This window comes from Sciurus vulgaris (assembly GCF_902686455.1).
Source record: "Sciurus vulgaris genome assembly, chromosome: 17".
NCBI classification, from domain to species: Eukaryota; Metazoa; Chordata; class Mammalia; order Rodentia; family Sciuridae; genus Sciurus; species Sciurus vulgaris.
In genome coordinates, this window is record NC_136478.1 from 61,706,086 (window position 1) to 61,725,788 (window position 19,703).

General features: G+C 53.5%; 1 protein-coding gene across 4 annotated transcripts in view; it reads left to right on the forward strand.

The window, feature by feature from the left end:
* The window catches only part of MYH14 (myosin heavy chain 14), a 70,607-nt gene that overhangs the window by 40,773 nt on the left and 10,131 nt on the right, over window positions 1–19,703 (forward strand). For all 4 annotated transcript variants that reach the window (XM_079117788.1, XM_079117786.1, XM_079117785.1 and 1 more), the window contains 14 exons: window positions 1,333–1,456; window positions 1,924–2,095; window positions 3,634–3,846; window positions 4,247–4,391; window positions 4,814–5,020; window positions 6,327–6,431; window positions 6,524–6,676; window positions 7,640–7,888; window positions 11,522–11,734; window positions 13,994–14,206; window positions 15,584–15,745; window positions 17,153–17,281; window positions 17,979–18,067; window positions 18,152–18,275. In XM_079117788.1, the coding sequence (XP_078973914.1) occupies window positions 1,333–1,456; window positions 1,924–2,095; window positions 3,634–3,846; window positions 4,247–4,391; window positions 4,814–5,020; window positions 6,327–6,431; window positions 6,524–6,676; window positions 7,640–7,888; window positions 11,522–11,734; window positions 13,994–14,206; window positions 15,584–15,745; window positions 17,153–17,281; window positions 17,979–18,067; window positions 18,152–18,275 (2,298 nt within the window). The remainder of the gene's footprint in view (window positions 1–1,332; window positions 1,457–1,923; window positions 2,096–3,633; window positions 3,847–4,246; window positions 4,392–4,813; window positions 5,021–6,326; window positions 6,432–6,523; window positions 6,677–7,639; window positions 7,889–11,521; window positions 11,735–13,993; window positions 14,207–15,583; window positions 15,746–17,152; window positions 17,282–17,978; window positions 18,068–18,151; window positions 18,276–19,703) is intronic.

A 19,703-nucleotide genomic window follows, 5' to 3' on the forward strand; every position in this document is an offset into this window, starting at 1 on the left:
GGCTGAGGCAGGAGGATCTCAAGTTCAAAGCCAGCCTCAGCAGCTTAGTGAGGCCCTAAGCAGCTTAGCCAGACCTTATCTCAAAATCAAAAATATAAAGGGCTGGGGATGTGGCTCAGTGGTGGGCGCCCTGGGACCACCCCCAGCGCAATAACAGAAGCAAACGCTGTGTAAATCATTGGCGTGCTGTGTTGTTTAAGGAAGAGCAGCAAGGGAAAGTCAGCAGATGTGGAATCTCTGCTTATGTTGTTGAGACCACATGTTTATAAGGGAGTCACAAGCTCATGGGGCCACCTCCTGCTTGCTGCCTGCGTTGGGCTTTGCTGCCTTCATGCTCTGTGATTAAACAGCCCTTCAGATCTCAGCAGCTACCACAGGAGCCTTTTCCCATGAGTCCCTGGGGGGGGGCTTGGCTCAGTCCCAGGCTGAGGGGCACAGGGGACCAGCAGCAACCTGGGCTTTCTCTTCTCATGGTGTGGGGTAGGACAGAGGCCAGGTCAGGTCATACCTCACCGCACTTTCAAATCTGCCATGTGCTTTCACCCACCAGCTCTCCGGCTAGAGCAAGTCGCATGGCCAAACCCAGTCTGGCTGGGGCGGGAATTAGGTTCCACTGACTTGCAGAGCAGCACGGCCAGGGGCTCCAGGGGCATAGGTGTGCAGCCCTGCCATAGGGAGTCAGCTGACTACCGCACAGGCTCCGATGTTTTCTATTCTGGATTAATACTCTACCCCCCCCCCCCCCCCGCCCCCAGAGCTGGGGATGGACCTGGCGCATGCGTGCCAAGCAATAACTCCACCCTGAGCTACATCCCATTCTTTTTTAGGATGGTGCCAGCCCATTTCATGCACTTCCAGAACCACACAGGGCTTGGGACACCCCCACCCAGCCCTCCTTTCTCAAACTCCAAGGTGCACAGGAGTCAGGCCAGGAGCTCATTAAAATGCAGGCCCTGGTCCAGCTGGTCATGGGTGGCACAGAGTCTCTGCATTCCTGGCCAGCTGCTGCTGGTCCATGAACCATCCTTGAGTAGCACAAGGACCCCGAACTCACACACCAGTGCAGCCCATGGACTGGGCCTCTGTGGCTGCCATGTTCATGTTAGGGATGGCTGGACCCAGCCTCAGTGTCCCTGAGTGGAATGGACAGTCACTGCCCTGCAACTCACAGCTGTGAACTCGTGGGGTAGACAGGCCCACCGGCCCCGGCAATGGGGGAAGGAGAGCAGGGGCAGGAACAGGATCGGGAAGGGTGAGGATTCGAGAAGCCACGGGTGAGGCACCTGTGCGACTGGCCCAGCTCCTGACCACCCGCCTCCCAACGCCCCTCAGGAGCGGCGGCTGCTGGAAGAGCGCCTGTCCGAGTTCTCCTCCCAGGCGGCCGAGGAGGAGGAGAAGGTCAAGAGCCTCAACAAGCTCCGTCTCAAATACGAGGCCACTATCGCAGACATGGAGGGTGAGCGCCACGCACAACGTCGGGGACTGAGAGCCGCGCATGCTCTGAGGGGCCCTGCGGCCGCTTCACCCAGGACAGAGGGCGTGTCCCAGTGCCCACGTTCCTCTGCATCTCAGATCCGTCTCTCGCTACCTCCTGGGGGTTGGGGGGAGGTTGGCTGCTCCCATTCTCTCCACCTGACTGTCCTCTGTCTGCTTCAGCCATGCTGCCCCTCTGCCCTTGCTGCCAGCTTTCAATAAGGAGGTCACAAGGAGGTGGCAGGGCTGCGGCCCTGGGGCAAGGCCAGGGGGAGGCCGGGCTTGTCAGAGGCCAGGCGGGAGTGAAAGAACTCGGAGCCTGGGGTCTGGCTGGGGTCTGAAGTGGTCCCTGAGATGGGGAGCCTGGGAGGAGGGGCCATGCAGAGCGCGACTTGGCCTGTGGCCACCTGGGTCTGGCGCCCCGTACATGGCCCCATCTCCCGCCTGCAGACCGCCTGCGGAAGGAGGAGAAGGGCCGCCAGGAGCTGGAAAAGCTGAAGCGGAGGCTGGACGGGGAGAGCTCCGAGCTGCAGGAGCAGATGGCGGAGCAGCAGCAGCGTGCAGAGGAGCTGCGGGCCCAGCTGGGCCGCAAGGAGGAGGAACTGCAGGCTGCGCTGGCCAGGTGCGGGGCGGGGTGCCGCTGCCCCTGCGGACAGGCCCCAGCCCTCTGAGCTGCAGTGTCCCTTCTGCCCAGTGCAGACAGCAGGGCTGCCAGCCCACCAGGTCAGGGAAAGCAGGTCACCCTACAGGCCTAGTAACTTCAAGGCTGGTTGCACACCATCTCCGCCCTGCGCAGCCTCCCCAGGCCAAGCAGCTGGGAATCAGTGAGTGAGCCAGGCTGGCGCTGTGGGCACGCCTGTAATCCCAGCAGCTCAAGAGGCTGAGGCAGGAGGATCGCGAATTACTCAGCAACTCAGCAACTTAGCAAGACCCTGTCTCAAAAAAATAACTAAAAATAACTACAACGAAAACACAAAACAGAGACCGGTGTGATTTGACAGGTGGGCCGGCAGTGTTAGGAATCACCGTTTCGCCTGTTTGGAGCCTGCCCCACGCCAGATGCGTCACCGGGGTTTCCAGTGCGGTTTTTGCAATGGGCTTCACCCAGTCTAAGACACCTTTGGTTCTGGGTGTGACTCCATTTCAGAGAGGTTAAAATGCAAAAAGTGTGTTAGGATCCATATACACTGTGTGTGTGTGTGTGTGTAAGGACATGCATGCATCCTGGAGGTCAAATCCTGACTCCTCTGCTTTCCAGCCCTGTGGCCTCACCCAGGTGACCTCTCCTGTCTAGCCTTCGTGTCTTCATCTGTAACACAGGGAGGGCTGCGGAAGCTCCCCCTAGGGTTAGCATGAGAAAGTTCGCACCCCGAGCCCTCCACAAACACCAGTTTTTTTGTTACCTGTATCACTCTTGCTGGTTTTGTTTTGCTGGTATTGAGGTGGGATTCACACAGCACTCACCATTCCACAGTGCACCCTGCAGTGTGGTGAGAGCGCCCTCAGTCCCAGTCCCACTTGGTCACTGTGCCCTCCGCCTCTTCCCAGCCCCACCCACCAGCACACTGCCCTGCCCAGGTGGGCCTGGCCGCCTCTGGGCAGTTCATAAAAGTGGGAGCAAGCCTCTCTCCCTGCTGCCTCTTGTGGCATCCATTGCAGGGCCTAACTCGGGCAAGAGCCTGCCCTTCAGAGAGGTTGTGTCACCTGCCAGGGCAGGTGCCATGCAGCCAGGGACAGGGACAGCAAACCAGGCCTGAGTGGCACCTAGCAATGAGCCCCCAACAAGTGCGGTCCCCAATGCAGAGATCTGCAGGGGTGCTGCCTGCGGGTCACAAGGGACCCCCTCGCCGGTCACCGGCCTGGACAAGTGCTTTCCTGCTCTGGCCTCAGTCTCCTCATTGGGCGTGAGCTTTCCACACAGGGTGTGCACATGGTAGGGACTCTTGTCAGCGTCACCTGTGACTACCATGGGTGACGTTCCCCCATACAGCCGGGATAACTGAGGCCGGAGGGCTGGAGTCATGTGCCCCATGGCAGAGCCGGGGTCTGAACCTGGGACTGGCTGCTCCCCAAGCCCAGAAATCTGACCTTGCCACCCCCAGAAGTCATTGATCACCCTGCCTGCCCCTGTGCCACCTCCATGGTCCTTGTCACCCCCAGGGCAGAGGAGGAGGGTGGAGCCCGAGCCCAGCTGCTGAAATCCCTGCGGGAGGCGCAGGCAGGCCTAGCCGAGGCCCAGGAGGACCTGGAGGCCGAGCGGGTGGCCAGGGCCAAGGCGGAGAAGCAGCGCCGCGACCTGGGCGAGGAGCTGGAGGCCCTCCGGGGGGAGCTGGAGGACACGCTGGACTCCACCAACGCACAGCAGGAGCTCCGGTGAGGCGGCAGGCTGGGCCCTGCCCGTGGGGCTCGGCGGGTGGGAGCAGGCTGGGGTGCTGGTCTCCATCTGCACCAGCTCTGGGCAAATCAGACCCAGGCCAGAACAGCGGGTGCCTTGGCGGAGTGGCCTGGCACGAAGCCCCGAAACCACGTCTGCGGGAGGGGTCCAGGAAGACCTCCCTGAGGAGGGGCCTCCGGGGCAGGGCTCTGAACGATAGGCAGGAGTTTGTCCCTAGAGCCTCACGCCCGCACAGCACCACCACCCAGGCCTCTCGGGCAGCACAGGCGCGGTCTGTGTCCCCAGGGGAGAGAAGACAAGGAGCCCCAGCTAGCCCCCCAAAGACCCGCCACCCTCTATCCTGAGACTCTGTCCCTGTCATCCTTCCCCCAATAAAAGGTCCAAGAGGGAACAGGAGGTGACGGAGCTGAAGAAGGCTCTGGAGGAGGAGACGCGTGTTCACGAGGTGGCGGTGCAGGAGCTGAGGCAGCGCCACGGCCAGGCTCTGGGGGAGCTGGCGGAGCAGCTGGAGCAGGCGCGGAGGGTGGGTTGGGGCAGGGCTGGGACGGCATGGACCTGGGTCAGAAGAGGCTCCTCTGGCAGGGAGTGCAACAGGAAGTGCTGCCCACCCTGGCCGGCTCCACGTCTGTGGGAGAGGCAGAGTGGGCAGTCTCCATGGGGTCATGATCCATCGGGGGAAGCAAGGGCCCTGGGAAGGCAAAGGCGAGCAGCGAGAGGGTTGGTGAGCAAGGTGCAGGTCTGTGGTGTTTAACAGCCGCAGAGGGCTTCTGTGAGGAGGTGGCATCTGAGTAAAACCCAGGGAGGTAAGAGGTAAGCCACCTGGGCATCTGGAGCGGTGTGTTCCTGGCAGAGGGAACTGCCAGTGCAAAGGCCCTGGGGCAGGCATGTGCCTGGCCTGGTGGAGGGGACACTTAGAAACCTTTGTCCATCTCCCTACCCCTTCAGGGCAAAGGTGCATGGGAGAAGACCCGGTTGGCCCTGGAAGCAGAGGTGTCTGAGCTGCGAGCAGAGCTGAGCAGCTTGCAGACTGCCCGTCAGGAGGGTGAGCAGAAGAGACGCCGCTTGGAGTCCCAGCTGCAGGAAGTGCAGGGCCGGGCTGGTGATGGGGAGCGGGCACGAGTGGAGGCTGCGGAGAAGCTGCAGCGAGTCCAGGTGAGTGGGGTAGCCGGGTGGTGGTGGTGGCATCTCTGCTGTGTGACCTTGGAGAGATGCCTGCCCTCTCTGTGCTTCTGTTTGATCTACATCAACCCTGTTGGCCCTCTGAGCCCTTCTGTTAATACAATCACACACCAGTGGCTGATAATTGGTGAGCAGTAACTGCATATCAAACACGGTTTTAAGGGAGAGCTAATATTGTTCATATTTTACATAGGAGGAAGCTGAGGCCCAGAGAGGTACAGCTGATTACCTAAGGTCACTCAGAGCTGAAGTGCAGACCCAGGCGTGCCTGACCCTTTGGATTGCATGCCTTGCCATAGCTCCAAGCCCCACTCTTCTCTTCTGCCTTTGAATAATTCAAGGTCTGATTAGAAAACTTCAGGGGAAGGTCATGGTTCAGTGTAAGCACAGTATGGAGCTGTGACCCTTCAAAGAAAAGTCAGTTTTTTAAAACTTCATTTTGTTGTTTCAAACTAAATGATCCCTACCTGTTCATTACGGAAAACACAAAGGAGCAAAAATGAAGCAAAGAATGGTTTGTAATCCCCAACTCCTCCGGGGAAACCACCATTACTGTTTTTAATTCCAGATTTAAGTAGTGCAATTAGTAGCTGGATGTGGTGTCGCTCAACTGTAATCCCAGCAACTCAGGAGGCAGAGGCAGGAGGCTTGCAAGTTGGAGGCCAGCTTCTGCAACTTAGAAGGCCCTTTCTTGAAATAAAAAAATAAAAAGGGCTGGAGATGTGGCCCAGTGGTTAAACGCCCTTGGTTTCACTCTCGGCTACTACTAAAGTATAAAGGAGGTGCATTGGCTTCCCACAAACGCAGTCCCCATTGTGTAAAAGAGACTTGAACGTCTGGGAGGTTGATGCGCGCGGGGGCTGGAACCAGTCCCCACTCAGAGGCACTCCCAGCCCTCAGAGCTGCTCAGCCATGGCCACCATCTGCTCCTAGCCATTGTCGTCACCCCCAAAAGAAGCCCTGCGCTCCTCATTGCCACTCGCCGTCCTCCGCGTCCCGCGCACGCAGCCTCCCTGCCTCTGCAACTCTTCCCAAGCTGAACCCGGAGCCGCGGGTCCTGTGCTCACCTTGCGGGCTGATGCGGGTGGCCGGGCTGCCCACTTCCTGGCCTGTTCACCGGTCCCAGGGCGTTTGCGTCCGCGCTGCCCGGAGCCCTTTCACCCCTCGGGTCCCCTCTGGGACCAGGACGCACTCTTTAGCCCTCGGAGCGCTGTTCCGAGGGCCGAGGGCCGCCGCGGACGTCTGGTGGAGACTGAGGCTTCACTTCCCTCCTCCACAGGCTGAGCTGGAGACCGTGTCAGGGGCACTGAGCGAGGCGGAATCCAGAGCCATCCGCCTGGGCAAGGAGCTGAGCAGCACAGAAGCCCAGCTGCACGACACCCAGGTGACCCCAGCCCGCCTGCCCCTCGCCTGCCGGGAGCCTCCCCACGGCCCTCTGCTGGCCGTGCCTGACCTCCATCGCCCCTTCACCCACAGGAGCTGCTGCAGGAGGAGACCAGAGCGAAGCTGGCCCTGGGGTCCCGGGTGCGGGCCATGGAGGCCGAGGTGGCCGGGCTGCGGGAACAGCTGGAGGAGGAGGCCGCCTCCAGGGAGCGCACCTGCCGCGAGCTGCAGACAGCCCAGGCCCAGGTGGGCAGCCCCAGGACCCACCCACTGGCTCCTCCTCACCAGGCCTCCCACCTGCTCTGTGCCTGCACAGCCGCAGCCCAGGCTCGTCCCCTCCCACCTGAGCCCTCCTGGCCTCCACTCTGCCCTTCCAGCTCCTCCCACTGCCGAGGACCTTTCAGCACCCAGAGCTGGCCTGCCTCCCCTGCTCCCAGTGCCCCTGGACCCAGCCCCAGCCTTGCAGCTGGGCCCCCTGAGGCCGCTCTCCCTGGTCCTTCCTGTGTCTGTGACTGTGTCGCCTCTATCCGTACCTTCCCAGTTCACTTGGGAAAACCCTTTCCTTTTTCCAGACTTAGCTCAGCCTCCTCTGTGGGTGGGAGCTTTTCCTGATCACCCTCCTTTTTTCCTCTGTCCCAAGTCCAGTCTCCTTGGGCTGGGACTGTCCTGTCCCATGAGACTCCTCAGCAGTTCAGCCACTTCAAAGTGGAACTCCAGCGTTAGATCTGGGTCCCCAGCACAGCCCAACATGCAGAAATGCCTATGAAATGAACGAGGGATGACTTACGCTGAGGGATCGCCTTCCGCTGTCAAACTCCTGCGCCTACTTCCACACCCATCTCAAGTGACCCCTCTGCCAGGAAGTCACTTCTGAATATTCAAAACAGATCCTGAAACCCTCCGTGGGCTCCATGGAGCCTGTGCTTCTACCTTAGCCTCCATCACTCTGACTCAGTCTTCCCCTTCAGACTAGGGGCCCCCCCAAGAAAGATCCCATGTCTGATTCTCCCTGGGTCCTGCCAAGGTCATTTTACTACCCTGAAAGACCTGGGGCTCACAGTACTCACAGCCTCAACCCCATTCTGAGCCCAGTGGAACGACTCCTTTCCTTCCTCAGGCTCAGTCACCTCATCCGGGAAATGGGGCCTCACAGGGTCAGGCCTTGGCTGCTCACAGCGCAACAGCTGCCCACCTTCCCTCTCTCCCCAGCTCTCAGATTGGCGGCGGCGCCAGGAGGAAGAGGCTGGGGCACTGGAGGCAGGGGAGGAGGCTCGGCGCCGGGCAGCCCGGGAGGCAGAAGCCCTGGCCCAGCGCCTGGCAGAAAAGACGGAGGCAGTGGACAGGCTGGAGCGGGGCCGCCGCCGGCTGCAGCAGGAGCTGGACGATGTCACCATGGACCTGGAGCAGCAGCGGCAGCTCGTGAGCACGCTGGAGAAGAAGCAGCGCAAGTTCGATCAGGTGAGGCGCCTCCGTTTACCTGGCTAGGTGATCTGCAAGCCCCTCTGTGCTTCCCCTGGCCACCGGGAGGAATTGGGCTGTGCCACAGGCAGCTCGGTGATGGACAGGAAGCCAGGCCTTCTTCCCCTGAGGCTTCATAAAGTGGGACGCCCTGTCTGTCCTGGTTTCTCCTCGTCCCAGCATGGTTATTAGCAGTGCCTGCCATTACTCTCAGGAGTGCCCTGATTTGGGTAACGAGATTTAGAAACACCGTTTCAGTACCCCAGATGATGCCAAGAGAATTCAATGGAAGCACACGTCTCACTTGTCCTGCCGATTGGTTGAGTGCCTAAGCAAGCTACTTTCCCCCTCTTGGCCTCAGTTTGCCAGTCTAGAAGGTGGGCACGAAATCAAGCCTTTGGCAGCCTGAGGATGAGCTAAAAATTACACAGAAAACTCCAGAGTTAAGGTCATGTATTAGTTAGCTTTCTGTTACTGTAACAAATACCTGAGGTCATCAGCTTAGGAGAAAAGGGTGATTTTGATTCATGGGTTTGGAGGTTCCAGTCCATGGTCAGTTGGCCTCGTTGCTTTCAGGCCTGTAGTAAGGCCACACATGATGACAAGGAGCACACGGTGCAGGAAGCTGCTCACCTCATGAGCAGGGAGAAGAAAAGGAAGGGGCCAGGGTCCCACTGTTCCTTTAGGGGAACACCCCCAACAGCCTAAGGCCTCCCACCAGGCCCACCTCTTAAAGGTTTCACCTCCTCCTCCCAGTAGCACCACAAGCTGGGCCCAGCTTTTCACCCATGGGCCTGTGAGGGATATTTTAGAGCCAAACCACAGCACCATCTAGAAAATGGGAATATTAAGAATTTGACAAACTGCCAGTGCATACCCATAACCCTAGCAATTTGGGAAACTGAGGCAGGAGGATTGTAAGTTTGAAACCAGCTTGGGCACCTTAGTAAGACCTTGTCTCAGAATAAAAAAATAAAGATGGCTGGGGATGTGGCTTAGTGGTTAAGTGCCCTTGGGATCAATCAAAATAAATAAATATATATATATATATATATCTCACAACCTAAGCATGAAATAAAAACCACAGAATCCCATAGAGTAAGATCAGGTGGCCAGGCACGATGGCCATGCCTGTAATCCCAGTGGCTGGGGAGGCTGAGGCAGGAGAATCATGAGTTCAAAGCCAGTCTCAGCAAATTGAGGCACTAAGCAACTCAGTGAAACCCTGTCTCTAAGTAAAATACAAAATAGGGCTGGGGTTGTGGCTCAGTGGTCAAGTGCCCTGAGTTCAATCCCATGTACAAAAAAAAAAAAAAAAAAAAGCCAGGCCGTCCTGAGATTCAAACCCAGTTTAGCCGGGCATGATGGTGCACACCTGTAATCCCAGTGGCTTGGGAGGCTGAGGCAGGAGAATCTCAAGTTCAAAGCCAGCCTCAACAACTAAGCAAGGCCTAGGCAACTCAACAAGACTCTATCTCAAAATAAAAGATGAAAATGGCTGGGATGTCGCTTAGTGGATTCAATTCCTGGTGCCAAAAACAAACAAACGAAAACCCGGCTTAGCCCTTCCTTGCTGTGTGGTTTGGGCAAATGACCAACCTTTCTGTTAATGCAGGGTGGCTGCATCGTTATTTTTCCTCATATCTGCAGGATATTCTCCCTGGGTATAGAGTCCTAGGTGAGCACTTTCATCCTCCCAGCACTTTGAAGATGGCATCCTATGACCTCTGCCTCCCACTGCTTCAGATGAGAAGTTAGCTGTCATTCAAATCGCTGTTTCCCTGTAGGAATGTGATGTGTTTCCAGCTGAGTTAGAAACTGTCTCTTGATCTTTGGTTCTCAGCAGCCTTGGGCTGTGTTCATCCTGCTGCCATTATTTCTTCACATATTTTTCTGGTCTGCTCTTTCTCCTCCTGGGATTCCACATACATGTGGTTTTGATTGCTTAGTACTGTTCTAGCTTCTAGAGTTTTCTGTAAATTTTCTTCATTTAGTTATTTTTGGATTGGCTTCTTTGACTCAAATAGTCATGTGAGGTTTATCCATGTGTTTGCATATATCAATAATTTATTCTTTTATCACTATTACTCCTGTATAGGTAAACCTCATTTGTGTATTTATTAACCTAGTGATGAACAATGTTTGGCTTGTTTCCAGTTTCAGGCTATTTTAGGAGAGAACGTTGGTTTTTCTAATAGATGTGTAGTGGCTTTAATTCACCTTTCTCTAACAGCTGACGATGTTAGGTATCTTTTCATGACTTTTGTGACATCCATGTATCTTCTTTGCTAAAGTGTCTATTCCAATCCTTCATCCTTTGTCTTTTAGTTGGGTTGTAGTTTTCTTATTATTTAATTTTGAGAGTTTTGTATTCTGAACTTAATACAAGTTCTTTATCAGATGTATGCTTTGTAAATATTTTGGTTCAGTCTGTGACTTGTCTTTTCATTCTTCTGAAAGAGTCTCACTGAGAGCAGAAGTTTTAAATTTTGAAGAAGTCCTGTTTTTGGTATTGCATGTATGAGATCTTTGCCTAATTCCAGGTCAAGAAAGGTTTCTCCTCATTTCTAGAAGTTCTCCAGGCTTAGGTTTACACTTAACTCTGATTCACTTTGAGTTAATTTTTATATGGTGGTTTTGTGGCTGCAAATTAATTTTTGTGAATATAGATATCCAAGTGTTTGCTGGGCATGGCAGCACTCACTTGTAATTCCAGCAACTTGGGACACTGAAGCAGGTTTGAGACCAACCTCAGCAACTGAGGCCTGCCTCAAAATAAAAATTAAAAAGAACTGGTGCTGAGTGAATTGCATGCCTGCAATTCCAGCGGCTTGGGAGGCTGAGGCAGGAAGGTCGTGAGTTCAAAGAAGGCAACTTAACAAGACCCTGTCTCTAAATAAAATATTTATAACGCAGGGGGGAGTCTGGGAATGTGGCTCAGTGGTTAAGTGCCTCTCGGTTCAATACCTGGTAACACACACACACACACACACACAAAGATACCCAAGTTCTGAGTGTTCCAACATGATTTGTTCTCTACTTGGTTTATGTACATACTGAAAATCTATCCTTTTTCTTTTTTCTTCTTCTTTGAAGTTGATCACCTTTTCTAGGCCCTTTGCATTTCCATCTGTGTTTTTGAATTAATATTTCAGTTTCCAAAACAACAACAACAACAACAACCAAAGCACATCCTGATTTGGGATGTTGAACCTATAGGTCAATTTGAGGAAGGCACACTTCTTAATCCTATTGAATATTGGGTCCAAGTAACTAAGTATCTATGATCATTCTTTTAGCTCTTCTTAATCTTGCAGATCTGTTTTAATGAACCAATTTTTTCTCTCTTAACTATGCATCCTGTTCTCTTCCTTCTTTGAATGTCCTGAAGTTTCATCATTTGCCAATTACTGTATCTTTTAAATAAAACAGTAAAAGTTATAAAAATATAAGTCTCTATTTTTCCTACCCACCCCAAAGAGAAGAAACACTGTTTCCTAAAGGACTGACCGGTTTGGTCCATTTGAGAGCTGAGCTGGTTTGGGGCATGGTTGCAGTTCCGCTACGTCCCTCCCCTCTGGACACTCCTTTCAGCTAATCTATTTCCCCGACTCCCTTCCCCTCTCCTGGAAGCTCCTGGCTGAGGAGAAGGCAGCTGTGCTGCGGGCAGTGGAAGAGCGTGAGCGGGTCGAGGCCGAGGGTCGGGAGCGCGAGGCCCGGGCCCTGTCTCTGACCCGGGCCCTGGAGGAGGAGCAGGAAGCACGCGAGGAGCTGGAGCGCCAGAACCGGGCACTGCGGGCGGAACTGGAGGCTCTACTGAGCAGCAAGGACGACGTCGGCAAGAGTGTGAGCAGGGCGCGGGCGCCTTTTTTTGAGGGGAAACACGCAGGCGCACAAATGTATGCCCTTACACGCACAGGCGAACCCGCGGTGGAAGTTATGTGCTCCCATACAAACAGCAAGGGGAGTGCAACTCACCAAGCATAGGCATCCATGCGCATGTGCACGGAGTGGGAGGGGGAGCCTTCCTCCAAACACACATGTTCACACCTAGAACACGAGGGCCACTCGCCAAGCGCGCATGCTCACATTAGCAGACATGAAATGCGCATTCTCCATGACCACACACATGTTCAGGCATGTGCTCAGAGAGTGGGGAAACTACCCACTACACAGTTGTGAACGGAGAGCACTTACCCCAGTGCAGCCTGAGAACCACCCGGACATGCACGCACCCCGCACGGTGGGGCCTTCCACTTTGCCTCCCCAAAACCCAGCATATACTGGCTCCCCCACCAGGTTTCTGCCTTCCCTCTGTAGAAGGGAGGACCCGAGGCGGCCAACAGATATGCCCCCTCCCAGCTCATTCATTCATTCAATGCTACCCAGCACCTGAGTCTCAGGTGTGCAGAATCATTCTAGACGTGATTTATGAATAACCTGTGCATGAAAATTCTTTCGTCTGAAGCTACACCCCTTGTGGCCTGTAGGGGGTGCTGCAGGCCTGTCCTAGGCCCTTGTCAAGCAGCCACTGTCCCAGCCTCCTGAAGTTCAAGATGGCCTGGGGCACCCTCCGCTCCATCCATCCACTGAGGACTTTTGCAGAGCAGGACAGGCCCCAGGACACAGGCCACCCTCGCTGTTGATGGGGGCACTGGCAGAACCTGTGCCTAGTTGAGTCAGGGTGTGTTCTTGGGGGTGTAGGGATAGCAGCTTTGTCTTCCCCATGGACTGACTGCTCTGATGGGGCTTTTAGCCAGGCCTGGGGAGAGCCCCTGCCCCCAACATGCCCTTGGCCTGCAGCCCCAGAATACCAGCCGAGACCCTGCTGGTTCTAGAGCCATGAAGTTCTGTCCTTTAGGAAAACTGCCCAATTATTTGTATTGATCCAAAGACTTTTGCAGAAAATAGAATGTTGAGGGGAGAAAGTGTGATTCTTTCGAATAGACAAAATTAATTGGCAAGTGCCAAATCAGAGACGGCTCAGCAGGCCCCTTCCAGGGGCTGAAGGTAGCCATCACCACTGACCAGAATCTTAATAAGGGCCACTAGGTCAGCAGTGATCCATAGATGCAGTCCCTGCCTGTGGACTCATAAATGAATGTTAAATGACCATGGTGGCAAGGGCTGAGTTGGAGAAGGACTCCGTGCCAGGAACATGGGTCACAGGGAAGGTCTGGAGGTCAAGGGTGGCTTCTCTAGGAGGTGACTGTGAAGGCAAAGCTCCAGGGCTGTGTGTCTCAGAATTCAATCACTACCTGGGTTTTCAACTCTGAAAGATGAGAATACCCAAGTTGAGAAAAGAATAGAGGTAGATGGTGAATCCAGGGTACCCCGGGGAGCCTAATGGCTCTGGAGCTTCATGACGACAACCTGTTTTCACACACGATTCTTGAAGATGAAGCCCCCTGTGAAGTGAGCCCACAATTCAAAACCACAAAACCAAAACCATAGGAAATAGTCCAGCATAAGAGCATCAGCTGACCTAATGGACATTTGAACTGGACTCTCCAGAGCTTCACATGATAGAATAGAGGTGGAATATCACCTCTCTGAAATGCTCGGGACCAGAGGGCTTCAGATTTTGGTGTTTTTTGGATTTTGAAATATTTCCATATATGCAATAAATAACTTTGGGTTTGGGACCCAGGTCCAAACACAAAATTCATTTATGCTTCATATACACCTTATACAATAGACTGAAGTGATTTTTTATAATATTTTAGTGCACCTTCGTGTTAACTGCAGCATGTCAGATGAAGTCAGATGTGGGATTTTCCATCTGCAGAGTTATGTTAGCACTTTATAAGTTTTAGATTATTTAATCCCTAGCACTTAAAAGATAATTTTTATTTCAGAGCACTATGGAGTTTGGATTTCCAGAATAGGAATGTTCAACCTGTATGAGGTACAGGCTATTCATAAAATGTGTTAAGATGGTTTTAAATGAGACAGCAAAGGACAAATGGATGGAGGAAGGAACCGGGAGGGGCACAGCTACCTGCTGCTTCCTTGTCCATCTTCAACATTTCCCCCACTCTGCCAGGACCCCTCCCTCCCCCTCCCTCAGTGCCTGGACCTGGTGCTCACTCGCCCTCCCCCCAGGTGCATGAGCTGGAACGAGCCCGCAGGGTGGCAGAACAGACAGCCAGTGACCTACGCACACAAGTGACAGAACTGGAAGACGAGCTGACGGCAGCTGAGGATGCTAAGCTGCGCCTGGAGGTGACCGTGCAGGCTCTCAAGACACAGCACGAGCGGGACCTGCAGGGCCGGGATGAGGCTGGCGAGGAGAGGCGGAGGCAGCTGGCCAAGCAGGTACTGGGGGCACCAGTCCAGCCCGGTTGTGCCTTGCTGCATACAGGCACCAAGGGGTCATATCCGTCCACCTGCCAATCAGCCTGTCCACCAACCTCCCTCCTGCTGGCTAACCATCCTCCATCTTCCTACTCCCTGACCCATTGAACCCACACATATATCATGCACTAAGCTAACCTTCCCCACCCACTGCCTTCATCTACGCTACCACCTCCACTACCCACATACAGCCCCCCACCAGCACACAACTACCCAGCCAACCTGGCATCCAGCTACACCTCCAGTCACCCCGCTGCCCCTTCCAGCTGTGCACCTCAATGACACCCAGGGAAAAATCGTACAAAGAACCAGGATCACCATTTGGGATAACAGCATTCCAGTGGGAATACACGGGCCATAGAACTGTGAGCTTCTCCAAGGAGGCTGAGGCAAGAGGAGGTTTGCAGGAGCCGAGAAGGGAAACAGATGCACAGGCTGCTTCAATACAGGGTGCGCCGATCTTGGAGAGTGAGGCAGGAGTTGGCATCAGGCACGGGTGGAGGTGCCCTGGCTGGTCAGCTGTCTGTCTGGAGCATGTCTGAATTGCTACCATGGTAAACAACGTAAAGATAAACTTCATTACAAATATTCCATACATACGTGCAAAGCATGGGGGTATGTGGACCAGGAAGCAATTTCCTAGGAGAGTTTTTTTAAATCCACAAGAAAATAATTATCTCAGGTAGGCCTGAGCCCTCCCCTTCATTATTTCCTGGCTCCAGCGTTGTCTGGATCTGACCAGAATGGGTTCACGTTGGTATCAGCACCTTTTCCTAGCCCCCACTCTTCATCCCAACCCCCACCCCCATTTTCATTTACCCAGGATGTCCCCCGTTCTGCCCTCTGTGGCCAGTACTGGCGTGGGAGGGGCAGTGGCAGCCATGAGTGTCAGAAAGCCCACTCTGGGGCCATGTGGGCAGCAGACTTGGGGTGGGCGTGCTAGAAGGTGGAAGGGGAGGGAACAGTAGCAGGTAACCAAAGGCGAGGGCTCTGTGGGTGTCTGCTCCCTACAAGATCCTTTGACCCATAGGAAAGTGCACCTCCAAGACTTCAACCTAGTGACCCTGGGAAGCCACGGGAGGGCTGTGAGCACGGTTAGCCCTGTGTGTACAAAGAACCTTCTGGAACTGTGTGGGAATAGGCGGGAGGGGAGAGATGGGAAACTAGGAAAGAGGCCCTTGTGAAAAGGGAGAACTCAAGGCCAGAGCCAGGACCATGGGGAAGAAGAAGAGGAGAGGAGAGGCAGGAGGATCTGGGCTTGAGGCGGATGGACCTGCCCCCGACACCGGGAGCCTGGGCGTCCTGTCCTCTGACCGACCCTGCCGCCCGCTCCCGCAGCTCAGGGATGCGGAGGTGGAGCGCGATGAGGAGCGGAAGCAGCGGGCATTGGCGGTGGCCGCCCGCAAGAAACTGGAGGCCGAGCTGGAGGAGCTGAAGGCGCAGACGGCTGCCGCGGGGCAGGGCAAGGAGGAGGCGGTGAAGCAGCTCCGCAAGATGCAGGTAAGCGCTCCATGGCTGCAGCAGTTGCGCAGGCGCACTGAGCAGCCCGCCACCCGGGGGCTCGCCTGCTGCTTCTGGGCTTTGTAGGTCCTTTATTTTAACTCCAGTTTCATCACTTTATTTTCCATTTAGAAATAGTTTACAGGCTTCTAAAATCCAACTATGAATTATACCTGGTTGTTGTTTAACAAACAAGTATAACTCTGCCCCCTGACCCACGTGGCTGTTAGGTATCTGAGTGGAGGTCTGAAAGATGAGTTTAAAGACAGTACCCAAAATAGGTGAAATCTTTTACCTTTATGCTTTTTAAGTTGACTATAAGTGGAATATAACATTTGCTTTATTATATGTAATTATCTATTAAATATTAGACTAAATAAAATATAGCTTTCAAATTAATTTCACTTGTTTCTTTTTGCCTTTTAAATGTGGCCACTAGAAAATCTAAAACCACATATGTTCTTCACATTACATTTCTACGGGCCAGAGCTGGTGTAAAAACTGCCCATCATGTGATCACAGAGGAAAACCCCTTCATTTAAAACGATATCAAAAATCATATTAAGAACAGTAATAACTCTGAGTCAAAGGATTTTCCTTTAAAGGCTTGTCCCAATTTTAGTCTGGTCTTTTGTACTTATTTCAGAAAAAATGAATTAAAAGGTACAGCTGCACAAAATGGGTATCCTAGTGAATTGTAAATAAATGATAAAAAATTTTTAAAAAGAACAGTAATAATAATTGTCACCACCTGCTGTCCTTCCTGTTGTTATTAACAGCTGTGCCAGGACTCATTGTAAAGGTATAGCGTGTCTTTTATTTTTTGTATTTATTGTAAAGGTATAGCGTGTCATTTAGGTGGTTTTAAATTTTTCTTTAAGCGCTGAGCAGAAATCCTTTATATTTGCATCTTTACACATTCCCAGAAGTGCCCGTGTAGCAACCTGGCTTATTATGAAAACCTGAGGCAGCTGGGTTGGAATGCTGGCTTTGCCACTTACTACCCTGACATGTTGATTCTGTGCCTCGGTTTCTCCATCTGGACGCTAGGGAGATAAAAGTCCCCACCGAGGGGGTTGTGAGGATTGAGCTGTCAGTATGTGTATGTGACAGAGCCTGGCCCAAGATAAATCAGTGTTGTCATCTTTATTATTACTGCAGAGTCCAGCTATCACACTCATTTTAAACTTAAATTTGAAGATGTGTTCTAAGAGGAAGTATCTGAGACCCAGAGAGTGGGCAGGGATGGTCACACAGCAAGCGACTGTGGGTGGAAGCCCAGGTTTGTAGGGCTCTGAGATCGCCCTGCTCGTCTACGGGAACTAAGCCCCCTCTGCCAGTCTGGTACGACGGTTGGTGGATGAGGCACAGCCAGGCTGAGCCCGCCACCCCCTCTGTTTTGCCCAGGCCCAGATGAAGGAGCTATGGCGGGAGGTGGAGGAGTCACGCAGCTCCCGGGAGGAGATCTTTGTCCAGAACCGAGAGAGTGAGAAGCGCCTCAAGGGGTTGGAAGCAGAAGTGCTGCGTCTGCAGGAGGTGAGTCTGGGGAGGTGGGCGGGGCTAACCACTGGCCCTGGGAGGTGAGTCTGGGGAGGTGGGCGGGGCTAATAATGCAGCGCCAGAGAGGCAGGGATTTTGTCCGGGGCTCTAGGAAACCCCGGAAAATTCTGAGTAGGGGAATGTCGGGGGAAGAAACTGGAGGCAGGGAGGCTGGAGAGAGAAGATGAAGCCAGAGCCAGGTCCAGAGCACACAGAAGAGGGACAAGGTAGTCAGGGGCAGGAGGGAGGGGGCAAAGAGAGTACTGTGGGTCTGACAGGGTGCCTGCGTGGTGCCTGGAAGAGGAGCAAGCTTAAAAGGCGACAGTGAGCTTAGCAAAAGAGGTTCAGGGCATCATGAAGTGGGCCCAGGGCTGGGGTTGTGGCTCAGTGGTAGAGCACTTGCCTAGCATGTGTGAGGTCCTAGGTTCGATTCTCAGCACCACATATAAATAAATAAAGGTTCTTTGACCAAAAACATATATATTAAAAAAAAAAAAAGAAAAAAAAAGAAGGAGGCGGGTCCAGGTTAGTGCGTGTATACTGATGCTCACTCCAAAGTTACCTGGGGACAGCATCTTCCTGCCCAGTGGAAGAAAGACCAGGAGACTTGAAGTGTGAGGGCCGGGAGGAGGTGAGGTCAGTGTCTAGATAACTTCCCTTCAACCCCACTGACCAGCCACCCCTATCATCTCAGGAACTGGCCGCGTCGGACCGTGCCAGGCGGCAGGCTCAGCAGGACCGGGATGAGATGGCAGATGAAGTGGCCAATGGTAACCTTAGCAAGTGAGTGGCCCATGGTAACGTGGGACTAGACGTCCTCCTCTGGCCATCTGCCCTCTTACCCCTACCCCTTCCCATTCTCTCTAGGGCAGCCATTCTGGAGGAGAAGCGCCAGCTGGAGGGGCGCCTGGGGCAGATGGAAGAGGAGCTAGAGGAAGAGCAGAGCAACGCGGAGCTGCTCAATGACCGGTACCGCAAGCTCCTCCTGCAGGTGCGTGGCTCCACACACCCCAGCCCCATGGGGGTCTGCACTGGCCTGGGATCCTAACCTTCAGTCCACTTACCCAGCAGTTGTAGAAAAGGGAATATTTGAGTTGGGTTTTGAAGGTGAATAGGAGTTTGTATTAGTGGGGAGCTTGATGGATTCCTTCACTTGTATTTCTGTGGTATCTTAAGGACTGTATACAAATATGAATTATATGAGACCTCTGTCCTATGAAGTTTCTGGAGGTTAACAGACATGGGACTACACTGTCACATTATAGGGTGGCAAGCCTGATAATGGGAGTATCCTGGTCAGCCAGGAGTGGGAGAAAAGAGAAAGAGAGATGACTCTTTCTGCAAGAGTTGCAAGAAGGCCTTTGGAAGAAGAGGTGTTTGGGGTTTTAAAGCATAAGTAGGTGCTCAGCAGAGGAAGAAAAGCATGTATTTTTAATTTAAGAATATTTTCTGAGGCTTCTGGAAGCCCAGATCCTATTCTGGGTGGTACTGGGGACCTGGAGATGGGTCAGCTAGGTCCCTGCCCATGAACACATCTTCGGGTGATGCAGAAGACAGAACAGCCTGATGCAGATGCAGCGGTGCCTTAGGATGTCCTGCAGCATGTCCCGGAGGTTTTAGGTGGACAGCAGAGTGAAGAGATTTCCAGAGAGACCTGTGTCTACTTACCTCATTCATGTTTAAAACCACATCTTGAGGTCTCTCATGTGCCATTTCCCAGCACTGTGGGGGCCACAGAAAGGAGGAGACCCCAGTCCTTGTGGAGCTCCTAGGGTGGGAGTGGCAGGTGTGTTCCAGGCTGTTGCGGCTCCCATCAGGCAGGATCAAATCTCAATCGCCTCTGAGGCCTGTGAGCTGCCAGCTCCTTCCGATCTCATCCCATGCCCTGCTGCCCCAGCCCACTCTGCACGAGCCACATCTGCCTCCTCCCCATTCTGGTCAGGTCGAGCTTCTGCTCCCTCAGCCCTGGCACTGCTTGGTTAAAAGGGAGCATTTTTTAAAAAGCAAAATGAAACTTAAAAAGGCACAGACAACTGGTTGTGGTGGCACACACCTATAATCCCAGCATCTCAGCAGGCTGAGGCAGGAGGATTGCAAGTTCAAGGCCAGCCTCAGTAACTTACTGAGTCCCTAAGCAACCTGGCGACACCCTGCCTCCAAATAAGAAAATAAAAAGGAATGGGAATGTGACTCAGTGCTTGAGTGCCCCTGGCTCAATCCTTGTTGCAACAAGAGAAAGAAAGGGGGGGGAGGGGGATAGCAAACACTGAAGATAGGCCAAGAAGTTCCAACAGATGGATAACAGGAGTCCCTAAAGAAGAAAACCAAAGCAAAGGATCAGCAGATACTCAAAACCATCATGCAACACAAAAACAAAAACTTTCCAGAATCTAAAATATCTGAAGCCATGTACTGGAGT